Source organism: Acomys minous (assembly GCF_964271855.1).
Source record: "Acomys minous genome assembly, chromosome: 11".
Lineage (NCBI taxonomy): Eukaryota > Metazoa > Chordata > Mammalia > Rodentia > Muridae > Acomys > Acomys minous.
In genome coordinates this window covers 59,372,601-59,382,933 of record NC_140492.1, presented here as the reverse complement: position 1 = coordinate 59,382,933, position 10,333 = coordinate 59,372,601, and the positions used below count along the sequence as shown (strand labels likewise).

Here is a 10,333-nt window from a genome sequence, read left to right as displayed (position 1 = left end):
GGTCCCCGCCCCTCGTAGCCGCTCAGCGAGGGCGCCGGAACCACCCGCCTCGCCCGGCCCGCCTGCGACGCGCCCCGGGATCCGCCATGCGGGTTGAGGGCAAGAAGCAAGGGCGCACGCCCAGTTCGCCCGCCGCGCCTCTCAGCCCGGAAGTGACTGCTCAGCGGAGGCGCCGCGCTCCCTAAGCTTGGTGGGATTGGATGCTGCGCGTGAGGTCATCACTAGGCGCCGACCGGGAACGGGAAGCGAGGTATGAGGCTGATGGCTAGTGTGTTCTGATCTCTCAAGTGCATTTTTCTCTTTTTCGTCTGATGGCCTTGAATCAGCTTTCCTTGGCCTCTCTTCCTACGGAGTTTCTCGTTTCATTTGCTTTCTGCTCAGCCTCCAACTTTATTCATGACCCTTCCCTTTTTTTGCTAGCCAATTCTTACTTCCTGCACGATCAATTCTATTGGACCCATTTTCTTTCCCTTTGGGCAGTTGAGGACCTCTTGTCTTGGACAGGTTAGATCCATTTTACTTTATTTTATTTACTTTGAGCAATTGACATAGTCTTTTTCCTGGCCAGGACCGTAGGAACTCACCAGAACATCTGTATCAGTACTCATTCTAAAAATAAGGAGGCCAAATCCGAGCAACCCTTGTAAAAAATGCAGCCAAAAACAAGTTTAGATAATCTCAAAGTGCCATTTGAATACTAAATGTCACAACCGTTTTGGACAAAATGAGTCCCATCTCCTACTAAAAAGATTAAGGAAAGGTATAGTTTGTTCTTTTCTTTTCTTTTTTTATTTGTTACTCCCGAGAGGGAGAATAAAGTATAAATATAAAGGAAAAGAAATCCAGCGTTATTTAGTTATACTAAGTCTTCAAATTTTAAAGAGCACCTAGGGAAAAAAAGGATAACAGGAGCTGAAGTGATGACTGAGCAGTGAGGAGCGCTTGCTGCTCTTGGAGAGAACCCGAGTTTGTTCCCAGCGCCTATGTGGAAGCCTAAGGCTGCCTGTAACTTCAATTCAAGGGGGGCCAAGCCCTCTTCTGTCTTCATGCATACGTACATGCCATACACATAAAGTAAAATAAAAGAACTGCAGGGTGAGCCTGGCATTATATGAGGTGTTTAAATCTGGCTTTTGTATAATTCTCAAGACAATTCTAAGAAATGATGATTATTATAGTAATAGAGCTCACAGGCTCAGAGGTCAACTCCAGTGTCATGCAATCTTTATGTAGTAAGAAACCTTGCCTGAGACTCACCTATGTGTAATTCACTTCCTGTTTTTTAGTAAAAACACACGAACAGCAACTACTGGTACTTCCCTACTGTGGTATAATTACGTGCCTATGACTTACTAATCCCTTCCTCAGGATGCCTTTCAGCAAGTTAAGTAACCCAAATTCTTGTCGGTTTCGTCAGTGCTCGTGCCACAGTCTTCTAGTTGTTTTGGCTGTTGCTCAGTTTCTCCACATCAGGACTAACTTTAGAAAACCCAAATCTATGAGGAGGTGTTAACTCGCATAATACAGTATTGGCCGTTTCTCTTCGTGGTTCCCAAATGCTGAGCCAAATTTCGTCTGAACGACAGTTACATTTCCCTTAAGTTTAGTAGATCTGAAAAGAAGGTAGAGAAGTATGCAGAATGGTCCTGTTGAAAGGCATGGACAAGGCACCATGGTACAGAGTCTATAGGCCCAGCTACTTGGGAGCCTCAGGTCAAAGGATCACAAGATCCGTGAATTTGGGACCAAACTGGGCAAGGTAGAGTCAGACAGCGTCTGTCTCTCCCCCCACACCCACCCTCTCCCTCTCCCTCTCCCTCTCCCCCCCCCCTCTCTCTCTGAGCCTTACACACATGAATAGTAGAAATGCAGAAATAAAGGTGTGGCTGGAGAAAAGCACTTGACAGTAGAGATGTTATTTATCAGATTCTTTGTCCTTTATCTTGTCTCTCTGAAGACAAGTCTTTGGAGTATTTAATGATATCGTTCTCCCTCTTGCACGCCGATTTCTCTGTGTAGCCCAGGCTGACCTGGAACTTGATATATAGACCAGGCTGGCCTCTGGCTCACAGATATCCACCTGCCTCTGCCTCCTGAATACTGGGGTCAAAAGGTGTGCGCCACCCAGCTTCATTCTGTCGTCTCTTTACCCCTGTAATGCAGATGACTTTTAGTGTCATATTATCGCCCAACTAGCATCAGGATAGTTTCAAAGTAGAAAAAGTTTGCCTTTATCACTCTCTTGTTTTCTTGTTTCAAGTCTTTAACCTACTTTTCATGGGCCTCGGCTTGTCCTTCCCCGTGTGGGGAATGTTTACAGTTGTGGTGCACACCTTTTAATGCCACAGGAGGCAGTTCTGAGCAGGTAGAATGCGTTCCGCCCTTTTAAAAAATGCTCTTAACCTACCCTACTTTGCTCTTATGCACTCCATGATCTCATTAGGAGTTAGAGGAAATGAACCTATTATCTAATTACAGTAATCCATATTAAGATATGAGTGATTCTGTGCTTGACCCTTTAGGCAACTACACAGGAAAAGACAAGCTTAATGACTTGATAAATAGAATAGTGGCGTTAAACCATTTCTACTAGGTTGTCTGACCCAAGTGTAGAAAATCAGTGGCTTAAAAACAACTAATTTCCAATTGTTTTGACTTAGCTCACAGTTAAGTACATTCTCCCCAGAGCCATTCTGCCATAGCGTTCTGTTTGACACACACTCCCTCCCCCCCCCCCGCCCTTTTTTTCCCCTTGAAGGTCTCAATATGTAGCCTTGAAAGTGGCCCAGAATTCAAAATCTTGCCTCAGCCTCCCAGGTGCTATGATTACAGGTTTAGCACTTTTGGTAATGATCTTTGGATGTGTTTTGAGACCAAATAATTTTGAAGGGTCTAATTGGCTCACTAATAAATATTATGCATGATAAATGTTGATTGGCTACAGTAAAAAGCCTCACTGAATATGTAACCAATTTTTAGATGTATTTATTTGATGTATATGAGTAAATACTCATACATAAACATTATGTACATACCTAGTGGTCCAAAGAAGGCACCAGATCCCCTAGGACTAAAGTTATTCATGGGCTGTTGGCCACCAGGTGCATCCTGGGAACCTATGCAGTCCTCGGCAAGAGCAATAAGTCAAGTTCTCTTAACCACTGACCTACCTCAATGGCCCCAAATGATATATACATTTTTGAAGCTTTCCTAACTTTTTTAAACAACCCATTTATAGTTCTTTACTATTTTTTGGACTATACAAGTGGTCAGTAAATACCCATGTGATTCATTTAGAGTCTGGAAATTTAATTTCTCCCCTTTTTGGTGCGTAGATATGTACTGTTCTTAAATCTTGTGGGATTAATGCAATAAGACCTACTATTAGCCAGGTGATGGTGTTGTGCACCTTTAATCTAAGCACTTGGGAAGCAGAGGCAGGTGGATCTCTGTGGGTTCCAGGCCAGCCTGGTATACAAAGAGAGTCCAGGAGAGCCAGGGCTACACAGAGAAACCCTGTCTCGAAAAAACAAACAAACAAAACAAAACAAAAGGCCTACTACTGGATTTATGGAGAAAATTATCAGAACTTTATGGTATCTATAATAGTCCTTTTAACTATAAAATTTATTCATTGCCTAACTTCTTATGCTTTAGGTAGAATTTAGCAAAAGCACCTTTAAAACTGAGTTAATCCATTCAAAAAACAAACAAACAATCAAACAAAAGGATATGGTTAGGAAGAAAACCTGCAAAAGCTTGCACCTGCTAGTCAGCATGTTGGTCTCCTGTAGATGGATGTGCACTAGAGAGGCAGAAATCAGTCTTAGGTTTACCTAGAGTTCTGGAGGTTTGGTCTTCAAGTGTCTTTGAGAGGAGGGGGCAGTTGAATTTTTCAGCTGTCTTTAAGATCGGTTGCAGTGCTGGTTATTTGTCTCATAGCATCGAGTTCTTGTATAGAATCTGAAACAGACTTCCTCTACTCAGAGTTCCAGAGGCCGTCATGGCAGTCAAGTGGACCGGTGGGCATTCTTCTTCTATCCTCTGCCTGAACGCGAGTAAAGATGGGCTGGTGGCTTCAGGAGCCGAGGGTGGAGCTCTTGTGGCGTGGGGTGAAGATGGGTCTCCACTAGGACACATGCAGTTGGAAGGGGCTGACGATGTTACCAGCATCTTGTTTTCTCGCTCCTGCCCCACCAAGCTCTATGCCTCCCACGGAGAAACCATCAGTGTACTGGACGTCAGGTCCCTTAAAGGGGCCCTGGATCATTTTCATGTGAATGAGGAAGAAATCAATTGTCTGTCACTAAATGACACTGAAAGTCTGCTGGCTTCTGCTGATGACTCTGGGGCAATCAAAATCCTGGACCTGGACAAAAAGAAAGTTACCAGATCTCTGAAGAGACATTCCAACATCTGTTCCTCTGTGGCTTTTCGACCTCAGCGGCCTCAGAGCCTGGTGTCCTGTGGCCTGGATATGCAGGTGAGATGGTTTTGCAAAGGGCACTTCGGTAATTTCTGAGGAGGGCTTGCTAACAAAGTCAAGTATGTGTTTGGTTGGTTTCCTTGGCAGTTCTGGGAACTGAACTCAGGGCCCATATATGCTAAATGTGTGCTCTACCACTGAGCTTTATCTCACTGAGCTGCTGGAATCAAATTATTGATCAGATGTTTTGTGTTCTCCACTAACATTTCCTACCCAGTTTGAACCGTAGCATTACTTCTACCATGAGTGCTTGCCTGATAAAACCACTATATTTTACTCATTAGCCTTTTGTCTTCCTTTGTCCATCCGTAAAGATATCCTAAGACCTTAGGATTCAAATAGATGATTTTAATACTTTAAACAAAGAAGGGGTAGTTTTATATCAGCTTAACAAGACAAACAAATTAAAGGGGGGTGCTGAATTTAGAGTTGATCCACACATTCTCTTTGTTTGTTTTTCAAGACAGGGTTTCTCTTGTAGTCCTGGCTGTCCTGGACTCACTTTGTAGACCAGGCTGGCCTCGAACTCACAGAGATCCACCTGCTTCTGCCTCCCAAGTGCTGGGATTAAAGGCGTGTGCCACCACTCCTAGCTCTCTAGAAACTCTTTTTTTTTTTTTTTTAAGATTTATTTATTTGACTGTACACCTGCAGGCGAGAAGAGGGCATCAGATCACATTATAGATGGTTGTGAGCCACCATGTGGTTGCTGGGAATTGAACTCAGGACCTCTGGAAGAGCAGTCAGTGCTCTTAACCTCTGAGCCATCTCTCCAGCCCCTCTAGAAACTCTTAAGAGGTTTAAAAGCACTGGAGAGTTGAGAGGTCTGTTCCTACTTTAAATTTTGAGATGCTTGACTTGCGTGTGAGTGACTAGAGCAAAACGCTGTATGCAGTGCCGGACTTTGAAAGCAACATCGCAAATTCACCTGAGTTCAAAGGAAAGCAATGGAGGGTACAGAGTACACGATGTGGGGAAAGCTAGTGGACGTACTTCTCTGTTTTCACAGGCGCAGAGCGTGGGTTAGTATGAGAGGTTTTAGGTAACATGAACTTTCCCATGGTGAGCTGGCTTCCTCCTGCAAGAGAAAACTCTCATCACTAGGACTTAGGACTTTGGCATGCTTTGTACATACAGTCTTCATTCTGTTCATGCCCTCCTAGTTATTGGGCCTTTTAAAAAGCATTTCATTTTATGTGTATAGGTGTTTTGCCTGTGTACATATGTCTGTGCACTGCTTTGTGCGCATGGTACCTGTGGAGGCTAGAACTGGGCATTGGATCCCCTAGAGCTACAGTCACAGACAGCTGTACGCGGCCATGTGGATGCTGAGATTTGAACCAGGGTCCTCTGGAAGAGCAAACAGTGTGCTTAACTGCTAAGCCATCTTTCTAACCTCCTATTGTTCCTTATAAAAAATTATTATTATAAACGAACCACCTCAGGGCTGGAGAGATGGCTCAACAGTTAAGAGCACTAACTGTTCTTCCAGAGGACCTGGGTTCAAATCCCAGCACTGCATGGCAGCTCACAACTACATGCAGGCAAAAAACCAATGCACATAAAATAAAGTGTGGTTTGGTTTTGTTTTGTTTTTTTCGAGACAGGGTCTCTCTGTGTTAGCCTTGGCTGTCCTGGACTCGCTTTGTAGACTGGGCTCACCTCGAACTCACAACGATCCGCCTGCCTCTGCCTCCCAAGTGCTGGGATTAAAGGCGTGCGCCACCATGCCCGGCCCCATTATAAATAACTTTTTAAAAAAGGAACCACCTCACTAGATTCAGATGTCAGTCTCTGCCTCCAAAGTCCATGTTTTTTCTCTATTATATGAGGTATTCTGGGTGTCATCTATGCATGAAGTGGTGCTGCACACCTTTGATCCCAGCTCCCGGGAGGCAGGAGCAGGCAGATCTCTGAGTGTGAGGGCAGCTAGAGCTACATAGAAAGTTCCAGGATGACAGCCAGAGCTATGTCACAAGAGATCCTGTCTTACCTACTATAGGCAACAACAACCACCACCACAAGTCAGTATCATCCACAGGGTGGGGGGCCTGGCAGCGGAACCAGTAGCTGGCTTATGTTCTCGGACACTCACCAAACAAGAAAGACCACCCCTGAAAAATAGTTGTGGTGCTTCTGTAGAAATTCCCTGCAGATTCAGTCAATACACAATTATTCTGGGTGGTTTTGTTTTTGGAGACAGGGCTTTCTGTGAAGTCCTGGCTATCCTGGAACTCACTCTGTAGACGGGGCTGGCCTCGAACTCAGAGTTCTGCTTGGCTCTGCCTCCAAGTGCTAGAGTTAAAGGCGTGTGCCACCACAGGCTCCTCCTGTATTTACGTATAGGACACAGTTTCCCAGCAGCCTACAACTCGTTCTTGACCAAAGCCTTCCTCAATCTGCATTCTCTACCCTCCAGTTGGGTCATCCTTTGATTTTCAGTAAGCACCAGGTGGCTGCTGGTTATAAGTGGGCTGGTGGAGCTTGTTTTGACTAGTCACTCTCTCATCCTTCAGCTAGACTTGTTTTCACCACTGGCTCATTAACCACTAGGTGTGGCAGTTAGAGAAGCAAAAATCACCTGTACTCTAGGCTAGATTGGAAATGGACAGGGCAGAAGACAGGCTCAGCAAGAGTTCCCTCTGCTCTTGCAGAGGGCCTGAGTTGGGTTCCCAGCACCCATGTCAGGTGGCTCACAAGTGCCTGTAACTCCAGCTACACGGCATGTAGTGCCCTCTTCTGGACTCCCTGGACATACACATGTGTGCATGGACACACACACACACATAAGTAAAAGCTAAATGAATCATTATGGGTGGGCTGGGTGTGCATGCCATCTCAGCATTTGGAGGCAGAGGCAGGCAGATCTCTATGAGTTCCAGACCAGTCTGATCTATATAGTGAGACCTTGTCTTTTTTTAAAAACTTTAAAAAATCTTTTTAACAAAATGAAGATCCATTTTGCCTCCAATTCTCTGTGAAACATTTTAGGAGCATGTAGCTGCTAGAGAACTTTTTTTTTTCTTTTTCTTTTTTCCAGTTTCTCTATGTGGCCTTGGCTGTCCTGGAGCTCATTCTGTAGGCCAGACTGGCCGTGAACTCAGAAGTGCACCTGCCTCTGCCTCCCGAATGCTGGGAATAAAGGCGTGCGCCATGAAGCAGGGCTGCAAGAGAGCATTGTTAAACATTTGGAGAAAGGCAGGGTTAGACAGTTGGCTGCTTTGACCTGCCAGGTAAAGTCTTACCATATAGCAGAGGATGATCTTAAATTCCTTCCTCTACCTCCCAAATGCTGGGTTTGCTGGGTTGCAGAACAATGCTTATCTCACCCACCCCAAAACTAAATTAAAAAAGACTCTGAGCTAGGCATTGTAATGCATGCTTATGATCCTAGCACTGGACGAACAGGCAGAAGGGTAACCACAAAGTTCAAAGCCAACTTACCCAACATAGCTTGAAATAAACCAAGAATTTGTTTGCCAGGTCAAATATAAAGTATGAAGAAAAGAGGGGTTTTGTTGTTGGTTTTGCTTTTGTTGTTTTTGGTTTTGTTGTTTTGTTTTTTGAGACAAGGTCTCACTGTGCAGCATTGGCTAGTCTAGACCTGGCTATGTCGACCGAGCTGACCTTGAACTCATAGAAATCTGCCTTCTATGCCTGATGGTGTTGGTGGTGGCATACCTTTAATCTCAGGGAGGCAGAAGTAGGCAGATCTCTCAGTTTAAGGCTAGCCTGGTCTGCAGAGCGAGTTCCAGGATAGTCAGGGCTACATAAAGAAACCCTGTCTCAAAAAAAACAAAACAAAACAATGACATCCTCTTTCCTCTGCCTCCTGAGTACTGTGGTTAGAGGCATGTGCTACCATGCTACCTGGCTTTGTTTCCTTTTTTTTTTTTTTTTTTTTTTTAATTTGAGGAGTGATTTTGGCAATTACACCCAGGGTTTTGCAGATGGCAAATAAGTGCTTTTGCCACTAAGCTATGTCCTCAGCCCAACAATTGTGTTTTAAGGGAGTCTGTTCCATAAAAGTTTTTAGGATCTGGCTTTGAAAATTTTACCTCTGCATCTGGATTCTAGCTTTAGTCTAGTGTCAGTAACTTTACCCTAGCATGTTGTAGTGGCTTCTGATCATTTGAAATGGTACAGGAACTACATCATATTTCATTAGAAGCTCAGTAAGCACTATAGTTGAGCATCGTGGCTAGAACACCGTGTGACTGTGTAATTTCACCTTGTTTAAAGGTGATGCTGTGGAGTCTTCAAAAAGCCCGTCCTGTCTGGATTACAAATTTACAGGAGGATGAAACAGAGGAAATGGAAGGCCCCCAGTCCCCTGGTCAGCTCTTAAACCCGGCACTAGCCCACTCTGTCTCTGTGGCATCGTGTGGCAATGTTTTCAGCTGCGGTGCAGAGGATGGTAAGGTGCGCATCTTCAGGGTGATGGGAGTCAAATGTGAGCGAGAGTTGGGATTTAAGGGTCACGCTTTGGGGGTCTCTCAGGTCTGCTTTCTGCCCGAGTCCCATCTGCTGCTCACTGGAGGGAATGATGGGAGGATAAGGCTGTGGGATGTGAGCGGCGCAATGGAAAAGAAGCAGAAGAGCCCCGCAAAGCACGCCCACAGGAAGAAAGCAAAGAGAGGCGCTTGCCCCGGGCAGGGTGGGAACTCCAGGGCCGCAGCAGCAGATGGGGAGGAACATGCAAAGATTTTGCCAAAGCTCGATATTGAACATGGAGAGAAAGTGAACTGGCTGCTGAGTACAAAAATCAAAGGGCACCCAAGTGTATTAGTGGCTGATCAGACAAGCTATGTATCTGTGTATCCCTTAAATGAACTGTAGCTCCAATAAAATGCACTGTAAGAACTGACAATGTCTTTTTGGTTTTCTGTTGGTTTCCTTGCTTCCTTATTTAGACAGTCTCACACTTGTAGTCCAGGCTAGTCTAGAACTCACTAGCATATAGCACAGGCTGACCTCAAACTTGTAGCAATTTCGTGTCTCAGCCTCCAAATTCTGAGATTGTAAGTGTGAGCTCCTCTCTGTTCTGCTTACAGAAGACAATTTTATTTTGTAGGTTAAGAAAAATTCTTGCAGGCCGGGTTCAGTGATGCATGCCTTTAATCCCAGCACTCCGGAGGCAGAGGCAGGTGGATCTCTGTGAGTTCAAGGCCAGCCTGGTCTACAAAGCAAGTCCAGGACAGGCAAGGACTACACAGAGAAACCATGTCTCAAAAAAAGAAAAAAAAATCTTGTGTCAAACTATTTGTCATATGTAGAATCATATCAATTTGAACTAAAGAGAATTATTGGATCATACTTCATATAGTAAGTGACATTAGAGTTTGGATAAAGAGATTCACTCAGGGGCTGGAGAGATGGCTCAGAGGTGATGAACGCTGGCTGCTCTTCCAAAGGTCCTGAGTTAATTTCCCAGCAACCACGTGGTGGTTCATAACCACCTATAGTGGGATCTAATGCCCTCTTCTAGTGTGTAAGGCACACTTGAAGCCAGAATACTGTATAAATAATAAATAAATCTTTTAAAAAATAAAGTAAGAGGCAACTTAGGAGAGAGAGAGAGATTGTTTACCAACCATTCAGTGTGCCAGGTATTTTACTCAGTATTTCATTTTTCTCATATAAAGTTTGAGGCTTTCACTATGTTTGTGTCTTACTTTGATTTCCCATAATTTTCCATTGAAAATAAGAATTTTGGTTAGGTTTTACAATTTAATACTTTTTCCATATTCTTCTTGTTTAAAATTATGATTTTCCTGTCACAGAAAGAGAAAGGTGGGTGAAGGAAAGGGACAGGAGAAAGAAAGTTCAGGGGGAAAGGAAGGGAGG

The 10,333-nt window shown here is 44.4% G+C and overlaps 1 protein-coding gene across 4 annotated transcripts; it reads left to right on the top strand.

The window, feature by feature from the left end:
• Positions 1-74: 74 nt before the first annotated feature.
• On the top strand, positions 75-9,580 carry WDR53 (WD repeat domain 53). 4 transcript variants are annotated; one of them, XM_084802168.1, is made up of 4 exons: positions 75-250; positions 3,988-4,483; positions 8,729-8,903; positions 9,561-9,580. In XM_084802168.1, the coding sequence occupies exons 1-4, from the start codon at positions 201-203 to the stop codon at positions 9,563-9,565; spliced, it is 726 nt and encodes a 241-aa protein (XP_084658294.1). In that variant the 5' UTR covers positions 75-200; the 3' UTR covers positions 9,566-9,580. The 4 variants fall into 4 exon arrangements, with proteins under 4 accessions (XP_084658294.1, XP_084658293.1, XP_084658291.1 ...); XM_084802167.1 differs by lacking the exon at positions 9,561-9,580 and adding an exon at positions 8,987-9,169; XM_084802165.1 differs by lacking the exon at positions 9,561-9,580 and having other exon boundaries at positions 8,729-9,356.
• Positions 9,581-10,333: the final 753 nt, after the last annotated feature.